The sequence below is a fragment of the Tyto alba genome, unplaced genomic scaffold, assembly GCF_018691265.1.
Source record: "Tyto alba isolate M040663 unplaced genomic scaffold, T.alba_DEE_v4.0 Super-Scaffold_30, whole genome shotgun sequence".
NCBI classification, from domain to species: Eukaryota; Metazoa; Chordata; class Aves; order Strigiformes; family Tytonidae; genus Tyto; species Tyto alba.
In genome coordinates, this window is record NW_024881305.1 from 1,136,504 (window position 1) to 1,161,266 (window position 24,763).

The window sequence follows — 24,763 nt, forward strand, 5'->3', positions numbered from 1 at the left end:
GCGTGAATTAAACCAAATCTGGTGGGAAATTCTTGCCAGGAAGGACATCTGCAGTTTAAGGATTCTCCATCTTGACCTACCAAATAATGAAGTAGTTTCTGCCAAATAATGTTACTTCTAGCAGAGAAACTCCATGTCCAAAAGCAAAAAACTAACAATGACTTTCCAAATATGAGTCTCTTTCTGAAAAGAGGCATGTGGGAGGATACAAACTCAGAACAAGAAGTGACCTTTTAAAGACAAGGGGGACAAACAGCATCACCACACTTGAATCAGTGGAACACACAGTTTTTCCAACAGTGGTAGTTTCCAAAGGATATTTTATGGCCAGAGAATTTGACTTCAGTTTTCCAAGCAAATTTAGATTACTCTTGAATTCCTTGTCAGCCATCTGGCAATACAATTTCTGCTCTTTGCTCCTTTTGGACATATCTGGGAGATAAATCATTTACTACCTAACCATGGGACTGCACCATTCTGCCAGAGACTGCTGGCCTCACAGGGGCTTTGCCATGGCCTTTGCCAGCAGACAGGTGAGCAGGGCTGGAAAGGAAGCACCGAGTCTGACAGACTCGTGCTGCACCCGCTGAAGCCATCTCCTGTCGCCCACGCACAATTCACCTCTTCCTAAGGAGGCTGACAGCGATGTCAACATGACACAGCCATTAAGGGCTACCCAGACATCTACTGCTGTATGCAGTAATGCTAATCCAGCAGATCAAATTTTTTTAGAGGATGTCTTCACCTACATCAGGAGAGACATCCTCCCCGCGGCCTGCTGGATGGCTGACAACAAAGTACAATCAGCAGCTCCCAGAGGGGCAGAAAACCTGCTGTAAGTAGTTAAAGTTAGAGAAATTTTTCCTTTCCGCAATTTTGAGCATGATGAGACAGAGTTTGACAGTTTCAGACAAAAATTAATATGATGCTGTTACATGTATAAGTACAGACATACACTGTTAACCTTTAAAAAGTTAAAAATTACAAACAAACACAGTTAGACATAAAACGATAGTTAGATTTATTCTCTCTTTGGGATATATTCCAGGGAGCAATGCTGTTCCTCAGGCCAACAGGTCTAGGCTAGCAGCCACACTGAACTTGACAGGTCCTGTCTCCTGGAGTGGCCATTCTGAATCCACACTGCACTGAAGGTGGAGAGATGCACACGCACAGCACTGATCCTGCTGCCACCCTATCCATCACGCTGCTTCTGGGAAGAAAGCAAAAGGATCCCGGGACACCTGTGAGATAGCTGCCATGTAGGCAAAGGGACAGGACCCTGGGGTGAAATGGGATAATTTGAACTGACTGCACAGGCCTTCCAGCAATGCCAGCAAAAGCCAAGGTATCTGGTGGGTATTCGATGCATTGCTAACCTCAGCTCCATTGCTTCAGGAGAAATTACTTGCTGACAACTGAGGAAGATTAGTTACCTCAGACTGCACTGAAATTCCGAGAGTAATTTACTAAACAAGAAGTTAAAGCATAAAGTTACCTTAAATAGTTATGAGTCTATGACCTTGTAAATCATTCCTGGAGGACTCACTATTTTGCTTCATCTTCCTGGGACTTGCAGATCAGATATTGGCTGGTTTTGTGTTACTCATCTCCATCATGGATACCGCTTCACATTACACTGTCCTAATTCAGCAACTCGGTGAATTAGAGGAATTAACCTGAACACATTTAGCTGTAACCCTGCAGTCTATGTAGCAGATTTGGATTGCTTGGCTTTAAGCTCAAACAATATGTTTCTCCAGAGCTGTAAATAGGAACCGAGCAGCCATGCTGATGATTTAAATGCTGTATCAACAGGGACAGTGGACAGCAAGTCTGAGGCCTTTCTCAAAACATTAAGGTTAAGAAAAACCAACACAAGTGCATTAGGCTGGAGAATTCATGAGGCAAATCATCTGTGCAGATGGGAATTTTTTGTAGAAATATTTGCAGAATTAATTTAAATTTCTAGTGGCTTCCAACCCCCACCTCCCCAAGAACCCTGAGCACTCTAAACACAATAAAACTGTTCTTCACCATATTTAAAGCACTATGGTAAAACTCTAGTGCATGCTCTTGCAGCAATTTTCTGCTATTTTAGACTCAACTTTATATTGCTACACATTCTGAAGATCTCTCCTCACAGCATATACAACCCATTATAGCATTTTGTTTATAAACAAGACTAAACAGAGCCAATCTCTCACAGCCTTACTTTACACATAATTAAATGCTCTATAATTTAACTATAGTCATGCAAGTGACGCACAGTACCATCTACGTTACCTTGGACATGGGCCAGATGGCTTCCCTCCCACGTCACACTGCATCTATGCTAGAAGTAAATATTCAAGGGTAAAACCAGGGAAAAATACTTGCATCCTTAGTTCCCAAAAGGGACCCTGGGCTAGTAGCAATAAGGCATAGGATGAACAGCACCACATACCGCTATCTAGATTAAAAGATTTTACTTTCTTATCAGCTAGCAAGAAGTTCACCTATTTTGTTTCCTTTTACTATATCACTTTCTCTTGTATCTCAGCAAAACAACCCAGCCTGAAGACATACCTTACCATATTAGGCAATCTGAGTCCAGAAAGTGGAGGACTCGGAGCCTTCCTTAGCTTAAAAAGACAGTCCACAGGCACAGTAACAGCCTGCACAGTGCCACACTTCACTGCGCTGCACTGGGGAAAGAGGGAATAGAACACTGGGATCCAGGGCAGTTGCTGGAACTCCTGGGGCTCCAAATACATGCAGTCTGGCTATGACGGGCAAGTCACAAAACATTAACTAAAGCTATTTCTGATCTTTTAGTTGTTTATCAAATCCATCTTTTAAGAAAGGCAAACAGCATGAGTACAAAAGTTAAATTGGAAGGTTCTGTGGAAGATAAAATGCCACTAAAACCAAAAATATAGGTGAGAAATAGAATATACCAAAATCAGGACTCCCAAATTGTAACTCTGAAACAGCTACAACATTACGACATTTAGTTCGAATAAGGAATTTTGCAGTTCATTGATCTTCCCTTAGAATTCATGGAATTAAGAAGTTCAGTCCTTCTAAGACAAGAGATTTAGTTTTTGTTAGTACCCAGTTGCTTCTGGTGATTTCATGTTAATAGTACAATTAGGCAGAACACGTACTATTTACAAAACAGAGTGGGTTTGAATGGTGTTTTGCAGAATTTAACTCATGTTTTGTAAATCCAAGTAGAAGGAGACCAGAATGGAGCCTATTTATTGTGATCATAATCCATAGTCATACATTTCAGTGTTATTCCTACATAAAAGTTAATGTCATTAATGTGTCTGGGTTTTATATTGTGCTGTACAGACTGTCCTAAAAGAAGTTTATGAGAACAGATGTTTTCTTTGACATTTTTACTGCCCAGAAATTGTTACTTTCCCAACATGACACTTGGTGCATTCCCCTGTATTTAAAGCTTTCCCTTGATGAACTATCTAACACATGGGTGAGGCACATTTGTAATACCACTAAAGAGAAATGGAAGGAGATAAAATTCTTTAAATGATTACAAAAATTTTTCTACTTCTGTTACATATGGTGCGTCATTTAAAATACACATTTCTTCCAAATTTATTCCCAATTTCTCCTGCTGTGTAACAGCAATGGCAGAAGTCAGGTATAAGTCAAAGACAGAAGTGCCTGGGATAAGGAAAACGCTCTCCTAAATGTAGCATCGGACCATTCTCTTTAGTCACATAATTATCCTTCAAATGCTGCATCCCAAACTAGAGCCACTGATTTGCATCTGCACTGACTGTAGCGTATTTGTACTCGCTGCCCACCCCCCGACTGAATCCTTGCTGACACTTCACAGTCACTGTCTCGCAGGGAGGAGAGGTTTCCTAATGCCAGCTGACACACACTGCTCAGCCTGGCACTGCTAACAGGATCTTTCAGACTCTTGCAAATTTTTACTTTCTGAGAAACGGAGACTAGACTGTGGCCAAACTTTTTTCTCCATCTCTGGTTTGAGCTCAGGTCTCCCCAGACTGAACAAATCCTTCCCAGTAGAACTACACAAAAAACCTCTCCTAAAGCTGCTTCCCCAGAGGCTTTTTCCAGCTTTAGTCCTTGTGCCCTTGAACATTTATTCCACAATAAAACTTTGTCTGCTCTTCCAACTTTCCACAACGCATCCAAGCAGTCTGCATCGCAAGGAAAAAGGCGGGGTTGGTAGCAAAACATATGAAGGTTGCCTGACACATCCCATTACAAGACTGCTCGCAGTTGCCTAAAACTCAGCCAAAGTGTCTGGGCTGGTTTCCCATGCTGGTGCTCATAAGTTTCAGCCAAAATAATGAATCCACTTCTGAGAATTAGAACAACATGTATTTGCTCCTTCTTCAAAAATTGCATCTACCTTTCCTTTGCTGAACTCCAGTATTGCGTAGTTTGGAGGAGGGAATTCAAGTAGGGCCTTTTTTGGCTCCCATAAAAATTTTCCTAATATCAGCCAAGATATAAAAACCGGAGGAAAAAAATAACTGCTCACATAAAATCAGGAGAGTCTTTGGGGGTCTGCAACTAAAATGGGACACTTCAGTGTATTCAAGTTCACAACTCTGATGCTGGCACCTGCCATTCTAGAATGATTACTACTATTGATGAATTAATGATTATTAATTGTACTTCATGCTTGGTACTACAATGTGATTCTTGCCAAAATGATGGCCAGTTAGCAGGACAGAAATCTCTCTGATTTGGTTGTAAAATAAACCAGGGAAGACTGACCAAGTGACATGATGCTGAAGGCATGCAGTAAAGAAAATGAACTGCTGATTGGATAAAAACAAGGACTGGGAGAATGAGAAAAGCAACACCAGCAGAGTGGAAGGAGAGTCTAAACCAGGGTCTAATCTACGTGAGGTGTGTAAGAAAACAGGGGCCAACTGCCACAAAGCATGTGTGAAAAGGGGCCAAGGGAACAGAAGGAAAGTTGCTCTGCTATTAGATGGGAACCCACAAGAAAATCATGGGAAGTATAAGACTTCCTTGCTATTAATTTGGGGAAAACCAGCATCATTAATTATAAGTGACTGAGTGACCCTGAATTTTTGGGCAGGAACATATGGTGGGTTCTTACGAAGAAGGTTTACCCATTTACAAAAGCAGTGAAGACTGTGCTCAATAAGAGTTTTCATCAATTTTTAGGACTACGCTCTAGGAAGCCTCCAAACCTTCAGCCTCAGATACTCTTTTGTCTTAATTTAACTAATCTGGGACCATTTCCCAGAAGAACAAGACATTCCCAGCAAGTCCAAAACACAACTGCTGGAAACAAGGTGTCCCTATTATTATTGTTTTTTACATATTACAAATACTCCTCCTTCAGTCTTACTGTGAGACAGCAGAAACGTCAAAACAATTTTAAGAATGATAAATGGCTGAAGCTTTCATGCAGGGTGAAGCGGAAGGTTTAAGCTGTGTACCATTATGAACAGAAATTCCTGGGGGAAGACCCAGGCTACTCGAAGCAGGTGGTGCTTCTGTGGGAAGGAATATCCCACATTTCACATTGCAAAGTAAGCACTGGGAAAGCAAAGGCTGGCACTGAAAGATGAGCACATGCCAAGAACCATCCCAGCACTGCATGAGCCTCTGACTCCCACAAGGCTCACCGTGACTTTGCCCCATTTTGACTGACTATTGCAAAAAGAAAAATAAAAACATACTCTGAAGAACGTTACTGAAAATTTTCAGCAAAGAATCAGTTAATTTTAACAAAATGATGCTTCAATCACTCTACTGAATTGCAAAGCATGTGGAAAGGCTACCCCAAGTTCAACGCTTTCTGGCAAAGATTAAACATCACACAGGCAGGCTGACCCCTATGTAACCTTGAATTTGCTGGTTTTCCTAGGTTTCGCACATCATGCTTTAATAGTTTGGAAACATATTTAGCTTTAACATTGTCAGAGTAAGTCATGTTGTCAGGCTCAAATGTGTTTTAGACAGACATAACCAAAAGAAACCAAGGCAATTTGGAAGGGCTCAATAATTATTGTAAAAGGAAAGAAAGGGCCTTGAAGGATAATGAGGCTATTGCAAGAACAGGGGAACATCGAACAATCTCTGATGTGTTGCTTGCCAAGCCAATTTCCCGCAAGAAAACAAATCCACAAGGAGACAAGAGCACACTTTTTAGAAATATAAAGCATACTGTCCAAAATAACAGCGTCAGGGTGACTGAGATACAAGGTCAGGCGCCTTGCTCGGGACCCCTGACAGCCATGCTCCCCAGCCCTCGCAGCTTCTGACAGCGCTCTCAGTAAGGCGCTCACCCCTGCTTCTGCGGCAGTCCCTCCAGGTTTCAGAGCTGCCTATATATACAGCTTCTGAAGAGCCAGCTTTTGATCTTAGTCCAATCTGAAGATACTCTTTATCTTTCAGATGAGAAATCAGTAAGCAATTTCCTACTTGGAACTACCTCCCAGTTTATACTCAACTCCTGAACAGAGCCTGAACCTCTCATATAAACAAAAGTAAAGCCACAGAAGACTTCTTGCCACCAGCACTCACGAGTGAAACATCAACTATTCAGACATACGTTTTCACTTACCCGAGTTTCCTTCACTTCCTCATTTCCATCAACTTCATCATCATCCTAGGATGGAAAACAATATAAGTAGGCAGCCTTGGAGACAACAAAATTTTAACACAAGAAGATAACTTGTTGATTATGATTTGATGCTAAAGCTAAATACACTTCTGTTGAAAGAAATGCCTGTTGAGATGCTTTTGGCTGATTATCAGATCAGGTTTGGTAACCTAACTGCCATTTAGATGGGGGACAGAATTACTCTCTTGAGATGGCTACTGCAATTTGAACGCTCCTGAAGAGTCAGAAGGAGAAGGGGTAACATGCCTTAATATACTTACATATTATAACATATAATATGCTGTGACACTTGGGAAGACTGCACATCTGAAATGCTGACGTAATATTGACTCTCAAAGAATATCCACCACTTCAGTTAGACTCCAGGAGGAAACACTAGTCATCCCAGATTGTGCTTATGCAGCCTCTCTGTTACCCACTGCCCCTTTGTAACAGCTCCAGGATTTCATGGAGCAATGATAAACTACCATGGCATCACATCTGATTCCATATTGAATTCAAGGTATTTCAAAAGCTGTAGCTGCAGTTTCATATAGACACAACAGGAAAATGAACTAAAACTCTGAAAAGCAATTTGCCTTCTGCTCCTGAAGCTAGTAATACTGCTACAATGATCCAGTAGACAACTGGGCAAACTGTAAAGTGTTTAACTAAAAAAAATGGTAAGAAAAAAATAAATCACATTCGGCATGCAAGTGAAAAAAAAATGTAAGAATCGTTGGCAAATAATAAAAAGGGGGTGTTTGCAGCAAGTCTTTCAATAGAAATTCTGAGGTTTCCAGCAGGACCATTCAATTTGTCTGTAACTCCAAATATTCAACATATATACTGTTGCCACAGGGAAGACCACTGAGGTTTTTTTCATTGTATTGTGCAGGAAGCCTCTACCCCTGAGGTATATGAGGAAAGCTGTATGTCCATAGCTAGACTAGAATTGTTGTAGGCTTCTTAACCACAATTTCATAATTCGCATTCTCTCCTGAAAAAGGTGATCTATTTTCCTACCTGAGTCTCTAACCAAGGTTTTGAGGGCTGGATTTCTTCCCTCAGACTGAAGAAATCCTTTTGAAACCAGGATTAAGAGAAATGACCACAACACAAACAACTCTTCTGCATTTATGCTGTGTGCTCTCTGGTGTTGGGTAGGGGATCCAGACACAGGTTTTATTCCTCACTGTCTTCCTTTTAGGTGGCCTAAAGTGTAGCCAAATTTGGGCTCAGAGGAATTTGAAAATACTTCCAGTGGCTCATGATCTCCTTCTTCCAAAGAAACTAGATTTCTAATCTCTCTTCTCCCTTGTGGGCTCTCTTTTCACAATTCTGCAACAATCTCACTGATTTATGGCTCAAGAACAGGCTTCCCACAGGCTGCCTGCTTGCGTTTTACAGAGGTCAAACAGGGATGCCATTCCTTTGGAAGTACCAGTCTGAAATAGAGTTGGAGAGGGAAGGACTAATGGGAAATGGACTGATTTGTAAAAAAAATATAAAGCTTGGAACTGGAAGGAAATTCACCCTGAGTATTACAGCATGAGTTTCTCTTCTCTGAGGAGCTCAAACTTACATCATTCGTTGAGAAAATGATGCCAGTGCCTCTTCGCCTCTCCTTTGGCCGCCGCCTCTCTCGGATTGACTGTTTGTTTGGAGATCTGTCATCTAAATCCTGATCTTCACATTCTGGCCAAGCAAAGAAAGACTGCTTTGGTTTCAGTGATTTACATCTGCGCTTTTGCTAAGGTACTGCGGTTCTTTTCAAGCTGATCAAGGTCATCTTGGCTTGTGTTCTATTACAAAGGAGTTATTAAACCAAACGAAATGGAATCTCAGTGCCCTACTACACCTGGTTACTCACACTCCTTCCTTTATCAGACCCCAGAGAGGTTACCCTAGCTGTCAGCTCTCCCCAAATCATCCTGATTTACACCTATTCTGAGCACAAACTGTTCTAGTGGAATCGCTCCTCCCAGCTCTAAGATCTAAACGTTTCATGGATTACTATCTCATTTATTTATTCAAAATGGAAAACATAATTTTACCCCTCTCTTTTACATGCATTAGGCTGTGTATCCTACATTAGGATTTCCATTCAAACAAATAACATCTGTTTGGTGAGACAGCAGCTCTCCATACTGCTCTCCTCAGATCAACAAGTAAACTTTCAGAACTTTGTACAGACAGAGAGAATAATTAATGAAATTCCCTGCGTTTTGACTGTTCTTCATTCTCCTGAGTACATACCATTTTTTTCCATTTCTGTGGTTGCACCTCTGAAATCTGCTGGATTCACAGAGTCAAGACCTAGATACTTATTTGTTCGAGTCAGGTATGAACTTGTGTAAAGGAGAGGTGCTGATGTTGAAGGAGATACAGGTGTTGTAGGTTTGTCTGGCTGTACTGGGCACCTTAATCGCCGATAGACAGTCTACAAACAAAGAACGATGACAAAAAGTTAGCGGAATGAAGAGGAACTAACAGACTCGGGATTTCAGCGAACTGAGTAATCTTTTAGAGTGTAACGTTTTCTTCCCTGCTGCTGGAAGTGATGCCCTTCATTTGCCAGATCAGGTTCATTCCATCAGATGTGGATGAATGTTAAAAGCGTTGTACAGCTACAATGTGAGAGCACCTTCCCATTGGTGGGAAGTCTGGGATCAATCTCTTTGTCCCTACAGCCAATGGCAGAACGAACAAGTTATCTAGCAGGACTGAATGATCTAGAGTGAAAAACCAGAAGTGATGGCAGGGGGAGAAACCTGGTCTCTAGCTTTCCATTACACACAGAACATCTGTGGAAAAATGTGAACACAAAGCCTCAGTCCAGTCTGTGCAGTAAGGATGGATCCAGGCCACATTTCCATCATTAGCCTTCTCATTTCACTTTCTGTGATTTACAGAGTTTTATTTTCTGGCAAGAGACAGAAAATGAAATTCCCAGCGGAGAGCAAAGGAACAGCTAACCTTTAACACCTATGTGTCCACATCCCTTGTGCAGATCGCTGAGGTGAGGTACTACTCACCAGTATGACTTCTTTCCAGTAAGACTTCCCCCCTTAAAATAAACATATGTCCCCCAAAGAATTTCTCCTGATCTCAGCTATCCTAAATGGTTTCATTAACTCTGAAACAATGGGAAGTGAGGCTGGGAGGATCACCTCCTCATCTGCATTTCTGCTCCACCGTGACCGGGTCTCCTGCCTCTCACTGCTGTCCTCAGCAGGCTCAGTGCTCTCAGCTTTCTCGCTTTGTTGTTCCTGCGCTTGCCGCTCTGCCCGAGACCGGCTGAAGGTTCGCTCTGCCTCCTGAAGGTCTGTCAGTGTCACACCCTGGAGAGAAAGTAAGAGTGGGAATTTTAAAATTTATGCAATTAGGTTTCAAGTGTTTCGGGTCAGTTTAAAATGCCCAGCAGGCTTATATCTGGCCAGGCTAATGGTTCACCTTTATGCTAACAGAAAAAAAAAAAAATTCTGTTACCTTTAACACCTTTCTCAGTGTACCGACAACACCACTGACTCAAAGCAACCCAAATATATGTGACCAAGGTACAAACTAAAAGGCAGGTATACTGCAGAAATGAGAGCTTTGATATTTAACTCGTGTAGGCTTGGGGGAGTATTTTGTAATAACTGTTTGCAGGAACTTTTGCCAGAACCTCTCCAACAGTGTGAAGGTAGAAAACCCCCTCATCCTAAGTAATAATATACAATAAAATCCTGCCTCTCTATTCATCAGCTCTCTTCATCCTACACATGGAGTATTTCCACTCTTTACCTGTGTAGACCTGCGAGTCTGCCGGGCCTGCCTGGATCGTGCCTTCCTCAGTGATTCTGCTTCCTCATCCCGCACTGGAGTCAGATATGACCTGAAAAAAAAGGGCAGAAGAGGTTAAAATAAAAACAGATGCTCTGCCTTTCTGTCTCTGCAAGCTCTAGAGCTGAGATATTATTCTCTTTCATATGAGCAAAGATAATTTTAGCTCCATCTACCAACACTACTGTTGATGTCTGCTTTGGGACAACTTTCTTATGAACGCGGGACACACAAATGCTCTCATCACGTTCTCCCTAGAGTCTCTAAATAAACTCTTTAGTGTTGGACATGTTCTTTTAAAAAAGGTGCAACTATTCAGTGTATTATCTATTCCATTCCATGTCTTATTGCATCTTTAGGAAAAAAAATCCAAAACAACAAACCACCTCATTCAGATAAAGATCTCAAGAACTAAAAGCCTGCACCAGCACATTCCTCAGACCCTCCTTCCTGTCATATTCATGATCATATTCCTGCAATCTGATGTCCTCATCAATATGAAACCCATCATGCTAGAAACCAGCTGAACTGCAGGCATCTTATAAAGACAAAATATCTTAAAAAAAGCTATGAAATGAAAGAAACGACCTTCACACACTGGAGTAAGCCAAGTCCCTTAATACTGAAAACCACACAGTTATAATACAGAGCTGGTCACAACTACATTTCATTAAACTGGGGAGATTTATTCACATGAAAATACAGAAACTTAACTCTCTGCCCTGGGATTCACTATGGAGGAACTGAAGAGGATACCGGCAGTGTTTCTGCAAAGTTGGGGATAGTGCAGCAGTAAGTCTGATTTCCATATTGGTGGAGTGGCTTCCATCTTAGGAAAGATTAATTAGACTGGACTCTTCAGCCTGGTTAATAGGGAATTATCATTAACACTGTCTCACCATACAAGGATGAGGGTGCCTGAAATTAGATGTTCTTTTGTAGGTCTATCACTGCCACAGGTTGCCAAAGATCTAGGTACAGTCAAAGAATAATTAGTCAAGTGATGGATGAAGATCTAACAAGGAATACGCTTGTCTTTAGACTCTTTTCCTGGTTCTCCACTACAGACCACTTTCACACAAAAGGTAATGGCTTGAACAGATTTTGCACCTGATCCAGTTAAGTTATTTATTAGAAAGATTACTAACTTTGCTGCACTATGACAAAACCTCAAATAATCACAAAATCAGGATAATTCTAAAATTATCTACCATGATGGCTTTTATCCACCTTCATGATCTTGTGTTCAGCGGCTTGTGACGGGCAGGCAAATGCAGACTGACCTCCAGCACTCAGCAGAAACACATCACTTAATGGGGGGTTACTCAAACTATTTGGAGGTACATCCATGGGAGCCAGTCACCCGGCACTTCTTCAAGTGTTAGTAGGGCACATGTGAGAGTCTTCTCACCTAAAACTTGACCCAATAAATCATGCCCTGAACTCCCCTGATCTCCACAGAGTACAAGGGGAGTGCAAAGGATTGATCGTTGGTGCTGGAGACGCCTGCAGCGCAGGCTTCTGGAGGAGATGAATCATGCTCCGGGAGCTGGCTACAATGGAGATGTCTACACTGGAGCTGGCCAGGCTCGCTGAACTGCACTGCCAGGGTGCAATTTATCACCTTCAGAAAGAGCCTCCAGCACACATCATGTGAATGCATTACACAGGAGCTCATTTCTTCCCATTGATTATCCAGACAGACACACTAGCTGTGATGGATACGCCGGCACAGGAAGCGCCTAAAATTTAGAGGCATGATTGCCTCCCAAGAATTCACTGTTTCATGAACAAAAAACCTGCTGTTTGATGAGTGAAAGCTGTGTAACTCCTAATTTTGCAGACAAGCAGCTCTCTTCTGCTCTCCTTTATGCAGTGCATATGTGCCACCCAGGTAATGGCACACTAAGGAAACAATAAGCATTTTCTGCAGCTTTTGACACAAGTAGAATAGCTGCTATTTGCACAGCATCCAGAAGTAATAAGCCACCTACAGGAAGAACGCATTTGCAAAACAAACTGCAAATTAAGTTCAGAGCAGTAGTTAAAAAAAAAAAAAAAAAAAAAATAGTTCCCAAAACATATAAACCAAGTAAATCTGTAGCTAAGGTGGGCAGTTTACTGCAACAGTTTTGAATCAGTAGAATTTACATCTCATTCTGTAAGGAGGACGCAGGCCTGTAGGAGTTACATACAGACGATGGTAATAAGAGGAGGAAAGACGAGACCTGCCTTTTCCTGAGGAGGAATTCGGCTCATAGGACAGCACGTATGGAGTGGGCCACATTGTGCTTGTTCAGGAACACTGCTGGTTTGTGCGAGCAACAGAAGGTCACGCGTACAGCAGCTCAAGTACTTTTGCACACAACAGAAAATAATACTGCACTCCCCACCACTGGATGTGAGAGAGCACAAACAGATTTTTCAAAGTAGTTTCAGAAAAGGTTAGGTGAATCCGTGGAGAACAGGTCAGCATCAGCTACTAATCAAGGCTGGGCATGCTGCAGCTGAGCCGTGAGGGGGCTTTGCGGCAGGGTCAGGAGAGGTGGGTTTGCAGGAACACTGCAAGGCTGCAGGATTTCCCTCCTTGCAGTGTGTAGCTACAGCTTTGTGTACAGCAAGAGAAAAAACATTTTGTGTCTATTACCCCAACATGCTCCCAGGCTTTTTTCCTCTGCTCTCCCAGAATTTATGTAAAAATAGGACTATGTTAAAACATCATTAGCAATTTTGGGTGTCCAACCTGTAACAGTGACTTAATCTTCAGACAAGCACATTTTGCAAGTCAGAATGGCTCAGTTTGGGCTGCAGCCTTTATTGATTGCTAACTTTTGGTTTCTTTCCATTTACGCAATTCCCCACTTCTTGGAGCTCACCCAAAGCCATTTTACAAGCATGAGATAACTGAGTTTTCTGAAACAAGTCGGCAGAGCCACTGCACAGTGACATAGCTGGTTTCTCTGAGTAAGCAGCTACAGCCTTTTCCTAGTGATGAAAGAAGGCAGCTGTGCTGTAAATATTTCAAACGCAAACAGCAGACACCATACCTGCTGGCAATTCAATCATATTTTTGCTTTACTTGGGGTTTTTTTGTGTTTTGGTTTTATCTTTGGAGCTGGGGGACGGAGGGAAAAGACAGATTTTACAATTTTAGGTGATGCTTCACTTTGCTTACAAGCTGAATTTTAAGAGACCTGAATGTTCTAAATGGGATAGAAAAAAGAAAGAACAAATTCACTGAAAGGAGATGGCAAGTCTGATGCAGCCACAAAGCAAGGCTGGGTGGGATGACAGAGGGAGAGCAATACACTGCTCTCCAAAGCAGAAAAATTGCCGATCACAGCAAGCTGCAGGGGACAGACAGCAAATGGGGTATGAGGCAGTCTGTAAACAATCCACTGAGTTTTTAATTATGTTTTCAAGAAACACACTGCTTACTAAAGTGCAGTATCTATGTCATCCTATTAATTCAAGTAAATAACACATGATCCAAGCAAATCTTCAAAGAAACGGTCCTATGCGTTGTATTTTCTTGCAATAAGCTTTCTCTGAGAAATAGATGAAATAAGAGCAGCCATCATGCCAAGTTTAAGGCATGCATAAAGTAGAACAGTTTTTTCCCACTTTTGGTTGCAAGTACAAGCAGCAGAATATAAATTGTTAGAGATGCGTACGTGAGAGTCAGCAAAAACACTGCCGAAGTTTACAGTTCCCAGAGACAGAGACAAGTGTGGCCTGCTGCCACAAGAGTGCTACAAGCTTTTGATTTGTGCATTAGCTAGAAAAAAGCTGGGAACTGAATGATGAATCTGGCTCCCCGTTAATTGTTCCTGTTTTCAAGAAAACACCAATTTTCTCTGTTAGCGCTTTTAATCAGGACAGTGCAACACAAAGACGGATCCCAACTACTCATCACCATCTCAAGGCCAAAGGAGCTGCAATAACATACTAATAGACAGGGAGATTCAAAACAGGGAAATAGTGACCCTGAATATACAAACTGGTAAACCAAGAATACACAAGCAAATCTGTCTTAGCCAGAGGCAAAAAAAGAACATATTGTGGAGAGAAAACCCTCCCAAGTAAAGGGTGAACGATGCATAAAAAAGAAATTACAAACCCCTGTTAAGTGGTGCACAGATAACAAGAACAGACCATGAATTTCTTCAAGCAACACAGAAGCTTCTGATAATCTTTTTACAATGCTGGGCTCCTTTCCTGCCTTACTTGAACTCCTTCAAGCACTCAGAGATTGAAGTGTTTGTGGCAAACACCATCTACCACCACGCAGTCTTTTGGCACAACATCATCACCCAGTCCCCGAGGGACACCCAGAATGTGTAGAACTTGAAAGTTTTACATTTTCACAGTTCAGTGACGTAGCGCTGGAAAAGCACTCACCTACACGCGTCAAAACTCGGCAACAAATTTGGAAGCTAAACATTCATTAAATGCTACAGTTGCCCTCTTGTCAAAGTGGATTCGAGGCATTTCCTCTTGCTGTCAGCACACCAAAAACTGCGATACACACCCCCCCCCCATGAGCTCTAGTGGGCCATGACGGGTTCCTTCCATCCAACAAGCTCACGTTCCCGTGGGAAGCGCGGTAAGAATAGGGGTTGGCAGACAGTAACTACAGGGTGCCTGGTTTCTGCAGCCGCAGCACCGTTGGTCGTGAACTGGGGCTGTGCTTGATGCGGCTCTTCCCGAGGAAAGCTTGCCATGGGCACGAGCCGCTCCGCTGGCCCTCTCTGACTCATCTCAGCCCAAATTCTCTTTCTAGTTTAGGAGTGACTCTGCACTACACTCACTAGACTAGAAACTACAGTGAGAGTTTTCTTGGAAGTCGGGACAGATTTTGGGTTCTTCCAGATCTGGATAATACGGGTAAGGGGAGCCAGGGACAGGTTTGGCTTCCTGCACAGAAGGCACATTCAGCTTATGGAAAACCATACAGATATTCAGACTCTAAAATGTTTGAAATAGCTGTTAAGAGCACAATATCACTATTCAAAACTGCAGTATTTTTAAAAATATTTATCATGCATATATCTATATCTCTCATACATACACACACACACACAAACACACTGAAGAAAGGAAGACAGGAAAAAAAAAAACAACCCAGCAAAGGCCTCAAGTACTGATGCTGCTCCGCTGGAAACAGTAAAGTACAGCATCCCAGGAATGCATTTCTACAAACTTGAAATTTGCCATTAGCTAAGGAACAATCTATAAGCTGGGGGAAGGAAGAGAAGCGAGCACAAGCTTTTTGCAGGCAGCAATGCTGACAGCAGTTCCCAAAATCGCTCAAGTTAGATAATAAAGTATGTACCCAGCAACAAGTCAGTCATTGACAATTACATGGAAACAGTCAGAAAAAGAAACTCCTTCACTCTCATCCAAGCAAGCAGTTGGTTTCAGTTCTTCACTGTATTTATCCCTGTGCTAACATGTACTGCGCATCAGCCCACTGCAACTGAAAATATGCATTAGAGAAATTGCCTTGAAAAGTTGGCCGACTATAATTTGAGAAGACCATTCAACAGGCAGGAGAGAAGGATAACACGTCAGACTCTGCAAGTGTTGGAGCTGGGAATGAGGCGAGAGACTGCCTGACAATCCTGAGTTATTAAATAAGCTGAGGACAGAGGGATAATAGGATCATGCTCTTAAAGCGTTTCACAGCTGGCTCGAAAAGGCTCAGCTGAGTATTCACCATTTTCAGGCCTTCGCTCTTCTCTCTCAAGTCACTCCTGGCTGTTGTGAGCTGTCATTGTGTTTCAATCTGGACTGTGAATTCTCAACTCATGAAAGCTTAAATGTCTGAATTTCAATCATCTATTTACAGTATGATTAGCAGGTTAACAAGCAGAAGATGAAATTCTCTATTTGCAACAGCTTTGCTTTGCATGTTGTCTCAACACGTTCAGGTGCTGATCCGAGAGATTATGAAACTTGTGATCTCTGTCACTTGTTAATCAAAACAAGTACCCTTTATCCCTCCTCAAAACTCACGCTTTGATGTGATGTTTACAATGGGTTGAGGTTACACGTATGGCAGCTGATGCTCTAGGAATACTTCCCATCGTACACTTCTTGATGACTTTGTGTGTGCTTTCCCATCTGCCCATGTTCATCCCTTTCAGGAAACAGAGCTGCTCCTTTTGTGCTGTATTCCTACGGCAGCTAGCTCAATGCACCTCCTCTGCGGGCTGGACTACTGCAATACAAAGAAGTGAGTAGTGCTCTAATTGCAGACCTAGGTGGGAACACAGCCTTGCTCGCTCTCAGCCCCACGTGCTCCGTATTTTCTCTGCCAGAAGAATAAAATACAACATTGGTACCTACTGAGAACTCAAAGTTTGGGTATGGGGGAGAGAGCACATAGATTAGGAGCTTTTAGATGATCAGTGTTACCCCTTTGCATTAATTAATGCCACTCAGCATCATGGTAAAAAGTGAAAAGGCAACAAACATCACAGTGATCACATTCCTTAAACTGGCTACCTTGTCTGGAGAAGGCTTGCTGCTGCTGTGAAACTAGACATTTACAAGTTCTTCCAGAAAAAGGGAAACTGTACTGTTTAAAAACAAACCAAAAAAAACAATCCAGGAAATTTTTCTGCAAGAGAAAAGCAAAGAGTGCTGCAAACACAAAATAAAGCAAGCCAGCAACACCTTTTCCCTACCTACTTCCCCTTTGTTATGGAATGCATTAGTTGTGACCATCACAAGTGCAAAGCTTTCCAGGCTGGAATATTTTGAAATCAGTTTGTGTTCAGCATAGGACATTAGGTGTCAATATACAACACTAAGCAGTTTGTCACTGTGTCACAGAACAATGTGCACTACCGTCTGCAGTCCTCAGAGGCTGAATCTTTGCATTGGAAAAATTGCTGCATGAAATGGAGTGGGATGAAACTCCATCTCCAGACAGCTGATGAACAATATAAAGGCAAAGATGCAAGTGTCCTGCCTCTATCAGTATTTCTCTTTCTCATTTCAAGTGAGCCAATATAATTTGACATTTTAAACAACCTCAAGCAGACCTATCACAGCTTTTCCAAAAGCTAGTTTACACAGTCTGAAACAGGACAGAAGATCCCTGGAGGGGAGGAAAAAAAAAAAAAAAAAAAAAAAAAATCACCCAGCCAAAATCTTAATATTTGGGAAATATCCTTTTGCAACTAAAAAATAAAATAAAATTAAAGCTTGATGGTGATAAATAAGGTTCAGCTATTGAACTAGATAAACTGTAAGAGAAATGGTCCCTTGGTAAGTGCATCTAAGCAGCCTTTGACTGCCATCTCGTGGAAGCAGCCACTGAACTGATGCCTGAGCAGCTTCAAGGAAGATGCTCATGAATCAGCCCCAGCTGAATTACAGGAAACATCACCAAACATTAAGAATGTAAAATATATTTCCATTTCATATTGAGCTAAGATTGAGATTTCTTAGCACGTGGCAGTGGCTTTGGTTCAATTTTGTGTGTCCACTATTCTCAGGGACAGAAAATTAATTAAGTTTGCTCAAAAACTTTTCCTATAGAAATCCCAGGGTGACTACCTGGATTCATTGGCTTCTCCACCTGTAACATCCACGGGTTGGTGCTGTGGAGCAAAGAATTTAGCAGAATAGCTAATTTTGTGCTAAATTAGCTCTCAGCTGTTCCATCACACAGTATCTCCACAAATATTTTGGGTACATTCTTTAGTTTAATGGCTGTTTTTGGACACAGAAAAGTATTTGAACATGCCAAAGTTAGTAAATGCCCATACCCTGACCATCCAGGTAATGGTATCCAGATGGAACTGGTGCCTGGGCTGCAGAACTTGCCATTAGACAAATTTGCTGTTAGACACAAGGATTAAATATGTGAAACATGTCAGTGGTTACGATTAGTAAGTAAAGAGGAACTGCACACAAATTTTGCATCTAGGCAGGGATGGGGAAAGGCAGTTTTACCTTCTGCTTGCTCCATGCTGTCTAGCTGCAGTTCTTTTACATTGGTTAGCTCAAGTGGTCCCTGCTTCGTTTCCTTGACCATTCCGGGAGGATCCCACATATATTCCTGCTTTGAGTTAGCAGGCCAACCTACAGCCTGGACTCCTCCGCCCAAAGCAAATGCCAAAATATCTCTCCCCTCTTCCTCTGAGCACTGGATAAAGTCAGTTGGCAGCTGAGCATGCAGCAGCACACCTGCTCGCCTTCTTTACAGGAAACCAGGCTCAGCAGCACTGACCCCCATCCCACACCTCGACCTTTTTCCAAATAAAAATGCAGCCTGATTTCTGATACAGCAGGAGCAATCTCGCCTCTTCCCAACATGGACAATCTGATGGCCAGCAGAATTCCTGTCCTCCCACGTCATCTGCACCAGCAGCCTTTTAAAAAAAGGACAACTTTATCTGAAAGAGATTAACTGCAGAAGCATGGCCGATAAATGCTCTCAACAGCAGGTGCCAGATGATTGTTCAGTTCTTCACAAGAGAGTGACCTCTTAACTTTTTGTTGTCTGCTGTGTAGTGTGAATGGAAATCTGTCCCTCGCCATGCAGCAGCATCCTGCCCGAGTCTCCCTACCGCCCTGCTTTCCCAGGGACCCTTCCCAGGAGAATTAAGACCGCTCAGCTTTACGTCAGTCAGTGATGAGGGTTAGAGAATCAAATATTACTGAAAAAAACCCCCGAAGTGGTAGAGAGATAACACTTACAGCTTTTTCTACCAGTTCCTCTCAAGTGACATTTCAATACCCCTTGAATGCAAATCCTATAGTTTAACTTTTACAGAGATCAGCGTTTCTTATTTTTTTTGTCAGATAATAAGGGTTAACAGACATATCAGGCATCCACGCTCACCCTAGAGGAATCATGCTCTGAATCTGGACAGGACAAGAATCACGAGGTAAAAGGACTTGCCAAAAATTGTTCATCTAACAGTACTGGTGGAAGAGGATTCAGTTATTAATATATTATTAATATATGCTACTATAATTAGCAGCTAGATCCTTAGAATGAAGGAATGAAAAATGAAAAATAAATTCCTCTTGGGAATGAAGCAGAAAAATGTTTGCTAGACACATTTACCTTGCACGTAAGTGAACTTTTTTTCATCTGAAAAAAATTTCTAGGGGAAACTTTAGAGGGCAAGAAGCCAGGCTGAGCAAAGCCGTCAGCCTCGAAGCTGCTAAGAAAACAAGCCCACCTCACCCCTATTCTTGATTTATCTGAGAAACTGGTCAGAATACATTCAAAAATAAGGAAGAGAAAGATGTGTTTCCTGTTTCTAACAACTTGCCTGATGGCAAGTGCTACCACCTTGCAGGAACCTTCCCAAGGAACAGGAAGAACAAAGGTGCTGGGGGGAAAAAAAAAAAATAAACCACCACCAAAGAAAGGACAAATTAAAATCCTAATTCTTACAAAACCAGGCCAGATTTCAAATTCAGGAGTGTCCTTTTAAACTGGTCACACAACTGAGAACACAGACTTGCCCTACAGAAGTTCTCAGGCAAAGCCCGTCTCACTCCACGCGACAGCTACCCACGGGCTGAGGGCTGCATTGTAGCCTTTCAAATTGTTCTGAGAACCAAATCTGCATATAATATGAAAGGCTTCAGAGACACCTGGATGTCTCATGGCACGAGTCACATTCCAGCTTGACAAGATCTGCAGCCCCCTCTTCGTGCACCAGGGACACAGCAACAAGGAGCTTTCAGCATGCAGAGAGCCTGCAACTTGAGGAAACCTCTCGAGAGGAGGACTCCCGGGGAAGATGAGACCACAGAGCCCTGCACTGAAACTGCATGGACAAGGTCGCAGATGAACTTTGCAAAGGAGCTTTCAGTGGCACTAGAGGCCGCTGTGACCCTGGCTGAAGGCGGATAAATCCAGCAGTGGGCCGTGACCAACAGCACCCCGAGTCCCCACCACCTGCTTGCACCAACCCGAAACCAAAAGGATGTTAGCTTTGCACCAGGAAGAACAGGGTCTGCCTGTGATACTGCAGGCACAGCACCCACACACTTGTAATTCACCCTCAGCAGAGCCAGTGATGTTTTGAGTTCAGATGGGCAAACGCATCTGCAACGTGAGGCAATCTGACACTGGCAGGCAATCATCAAAACAGCCAAACAACAGTGTCCATCAGTGCCTCCAAAATTCCCATGAAAAAGAAGCAGAAATTGCTTGGTAAAAATATTGACTCTGGAAGGTGGCATGTTTCCAGCCTCTCATCATCAGCACACCGCAGTGCTGCAGTGGAACTAAGGGAGGCTGATCGTGCAGCCGGGTACATGTAAATACGCACGGCGGGAGCTTGGCTGAACGTCCAAGACATATGGCTCTAACACCAGGCTGTGATTCGCTACGGTCTGTCCAGGTAGACAGACTGCATTGCATTCCTTTAAGCTGAGTTCTCCTGTGCTGCTGTCTTGTTTGTTTTTTCTTTCCTCCAATTTGTCATGATGTGAGGCATGATTCACATTATTTTCCAGCTATTGGAGCCTTTGCTGACCAGTTTAGCTAGCAAACAAGCAGCAGGCAAAACACCATGGATGGAACACTACGGAGGGCCAGGGTAAGGCCTGCTGGCCCCCAAAGGATGCAAAACAGCACTCTAGAGCACTTTACTAGTTCCTCCCCAGACCTAGCAGTCTCTTCTGCTTTAACCTTTTGGCTCCACGCAGCTAATTTAAGGCCACAAGTTAGGAGACATCCCTGTGATCTAATATTAGATGATAAGCTTGTTTATGTTTTTGTTGCTAAGAGAAAGCTGGAGCTTTGGAAACACTGAAGCAGACCAAATGCTACTGCAACAGCTGCCGGTGGGAACTGAAATCCATATAGTGCTTCCCTGACAACTGTTTGCCATTTTCCTTTTTTATCTTATTTTACTGGAATTGGTCTCCTTCCAAAATAAACTTTTCCCATTTAGGTGACCTCTCCTGCTTCTCTAGGTCTAGGTTTCCAAGTTCAAAATGTGCAGGCAGTTCCCCACTTAGTATATCCTGTTGTTAGAACACACATACATAAATAAGGTTTCCTCCACCCACAAGCACAATGCATCATTGCTGTGCCTTTTTTCCTCTCAGTAGTTTCAAAGTATCAATTAAAGGTGGGAGGAATTTTCTGGTGTTTCTTTTTATATTGCCATAATTCACAGGAGATGGTTCTCTATTAAAAATTCAGAAGACTTAAACAGATCTTCCATATTATTTATAGAAACTCATTCGGCAATAAATGCCAATGCAGTAATATTAATAGATGCTCTTTGGGGCATCTACAAGTACTATCACAGTCAAGTTCCCTGTCTGCAGACAGTGCCAGAAGTCTGGTGGGTTTTGTGGAGCCCACTTCTCCAGGGAAAAATCTAAAGCTTCTGCAACTTGATTCTGGGCTTGCCAAAATGGAGATACTGTTGTGAAACTGAAGTGTGAACTGAAAGCACAATACTCACTCTGTCCTCTTTTGCACAATCTCATTTTGCACCGGGAGTATCTTTTGGCAGCTCATCTCAATTCAATTGCAAATGACACCAAGCCAACTGACCCCTAGCAAAATGACAAGGAGCATACAGAGGCACTCCTAATATTAAATGTAAGTGTTCTTATAGACAAAGATACTCTGAAGTAGCTATTTCAAATTATGTCCCTGCATACAGAATTGATGAACGTAGCTCATCCAGAATGCTTGCAATACCTCCAAAGCACTCCCTGTGCTAGCTCTGGAAAAAAAGAAAAAAGCCCAAACAGCATTAAAAGTTTCAGAATTTTTCCAAATAGCACAGACCACCTTCCTTCTTGGACCATCTGCAGCTGAATCAAAGAGAAGCCCACAGCAAGCATGCCCTCCCTCCACGGGAGAGGTTGTGCGGCTGATGGCAGATTACGTGGCACTGCTGAGCTCTACCATCTTTACCTTTGCAAGCTGATGATTTCCATTACTGTCTTTCACATCCTTCGGTTTCAGGCCATTTAAAATATGTTGAAGTACTGCCTTCCCTCAGGAAGGTCTGTATTTTAAGAAGTTATTACTTTAGTTTGGAAGAATCTATTTACTGAAAACACTCCATGAACAGGTTGCTAGTTAGAAATACATGGTTTATTGCTGCATTTTATTTACTACCATTTACTTTGATTGATGTCATGAGGAGATTTTGCAAAAGTTAACCTGTTTGTAGAAATAAATACTGAACATTTGATGTTCTGTACTTAAATGCACACTGTAAATTTCCTTTGAAAATAGCACCAGCTACCCGAGGTTTATATTTCCCCAGTCTTAAAATAACATCATATGATAAGAAAGAGATACCACCAGCTAGATTCAGACATTCAAATGCTGCTATTTGCTGGAATAGCCTCAGTTGCACGTGGCAGACTTCTACCTCTGTGCTAAGTCTTCCTTTATAGTCAAAAGAAAGGCATGCTGCTAGAGTGCAGTCCATCTCCTCCCATACCACACATCTGTATGCTCCAGGAATGTTTGCTTTCCCCCATTAACTGCAGAAGGAATCTAGGGGACCTGTACAGCAAAGATGTCTCCAAGAGGCACATGTAAAATTAGCTGAGCAGAATTAGAGACTTGGATTTTATCTGAATGCGTCTCAGTCCAACGCTCTTTTTAGGATGGGATTCATGTTACAGAACCTACGGCAAGCAGCTACTGGGCTGTCTGTCCCTCTATACATAGAGACTTTAGGGATTGAGATTAGTAGCTGAGATAACTACTGAAGAAAAAAGTTGAGATGCTGAAAAGACAAGTAGAGAGTTATGAAACTAAATTAAACCTACAACCCGATGATGACCCAGTTCAAAACCTTAAGATGGAGCAGGGGCAGCAGCCTGTAACTCCATGTAGCACCTAAGAAACAGTTCTTACACCCCCACCATCACCACCACGTGAGGCCTGACCACAGAGGGGGACCGACACACACCGGCACTCTGCTCACTAACCTTCTGCGCTCCCTGGCTTCCTCAGCTGAGAAGTCCTTTCCTGTAGTTGAGGCAGCACCAGCATTCGCAATGCCATTAGCAGAGCCGAGTATAGCACGATTTGTGATTACACCTAGGGGGGTGCTAGCAGAGATGCTCTCTGTATTTTTCTCTACAGCAGAATCAGTTTGTTGCCTGAAAGGGGCTCTGAAATAGAGAAGACATAATGGAAAGCAAAGCAAGTGAACTCAACTGCTGACTGAGACCGGTCACCTCAAGGAAGCATTGACAGTTCATCCTCCTCATTCTAGACTTGTGTTTTTGTAGAGAACAGCACACATTAAAATGAGTTTTTAAAAATTGGTAGACGAATAAGCAGGAGGAATTCATAGTCTTCATATCCCTGTTTGTAGCAAAAATGATTAGAAAATGTACCTGGTGAAAAAGCAGAAGGAATGAACTCCAAGAGCTTGTATACTGAACACTCAAGAACAGCCTGAACAACACATTGTGTCTCTAACAGGGTAGCAAGAGGGCACAACTGACCACTCCTGTGAGTGAAGAAGCTAGAGTCACACACGGGCTGCTAACTGCCTGCTGGTGCATACGCACTACTGAAGCTGTCCAACATGACCATTCTGGGATTTCTTATCAGCACTTCCTGCATAGAAGCGCACTTCCAATCCATTATCCACTCCAGAATTCAGAACTTCCAACCCAAATGCTGATTTTCTGCAGTGTTATCTCAGCTGTGAGCCGTTACCTGGTATACTGGCGGGCTGATGCAGTAGTGTTCACACCGAGAGATGTGGGACAGGAAGAGACAGGTTGCCACGGGGTGCCCAATGAGGTAGATGAACCAATGGTAGTGGGTGAGGTAGCTAGAGATGTATTGCGACTGGCTGAAATGTAGGGACTGCTGAGGTCACTACTTCTACCAAATGAAGCACTGTAAAACATCACAAAATCACGTCCTTCAGAGCACAGTAAATATTCAACAGAACATCACCACAGCTGGGATCTCAGCTGGAAAGGGAGCAAGTATTACATCTTAGCAAAACATACGCAAGGAGGTTAGAGCACACCAGGGTTGCTGCAGGTTGCTCGTGCTAGCAGCACCCCTCTTAGCTAAGCCCAGCTGAGTTTCAGTGAGAGAATAACGGCGTGGAAGTGAATCAGTGAAGTTCAGGGAAAGGAAAAACTCTACCGCAGTGAAGGCGGTACACACAAAGCACCCCTGTGTACTGGGGAAAGGTAGAAACAATGAGCAAGGATGAGGTTGCTTAAAGCAGGGAAGGAGAGAGTGACATAAGCAGGTCTGGCTGCATCACCTCCTAAGGATGCCCAGGACTTCCAGTCTTAAGAACTTGT

General features: G+C 42.7%; 1 protein-coding gene across 4 annotated transcripts in view; it reads right to left on the reverse strand.

Moving 5' to 3' along the window:
• The window catches only part of PPP1R12B (protein phosphatase 1 regulatory subunit 12B), a 124,139-nt gene that overhangs the window by 37,654 nt on the left and 61,722 nt on the right, over nucleotides 1-24,763 (reverse strand). The window contains exons 13-19 of one of the 4 annotated variants that reach the window (XM_042800017.1): nucleotides 24,156-24,341; nucleotides 23,414-23,599; nucleotides 10,421-10,511; nucleotides 9,805-9,975; nucleotides 8,891-9,074; nucleotides 8,217-8,329; nucleotides 6,593-6,637 (exon numbers count right to left, since the gene is read on the reverse strand). In XM_042800017.1, the coding sequence (XP_042655951.1) occupies nucleotides 6,593-6,637; nucleotides 8,217-8,329; nucleotides 8,891-9,074; nucleotides 9,805-9,975; nucleotides 10,421-10,511; nucleotides 23,414-23,599; nucleotides 24,156-24,341 (976 nt within the window). The remainder of the gene's footprint in view (nucleotides 1-6,592; nucleotides 6,638-8,216; nucleotides 8,330-8,890; nucleotides 9,075-9,804; nucleotides 9,976-10,420; nucleotides 10,512-23,413; nucleotides 23,600-24,155; nucleotides 24,342-24,763) is intronic. The other 3 variants (XM_042800019.1, XM_042800018.1, XM_042800020.1) reach the window with 3 other exon arrangements.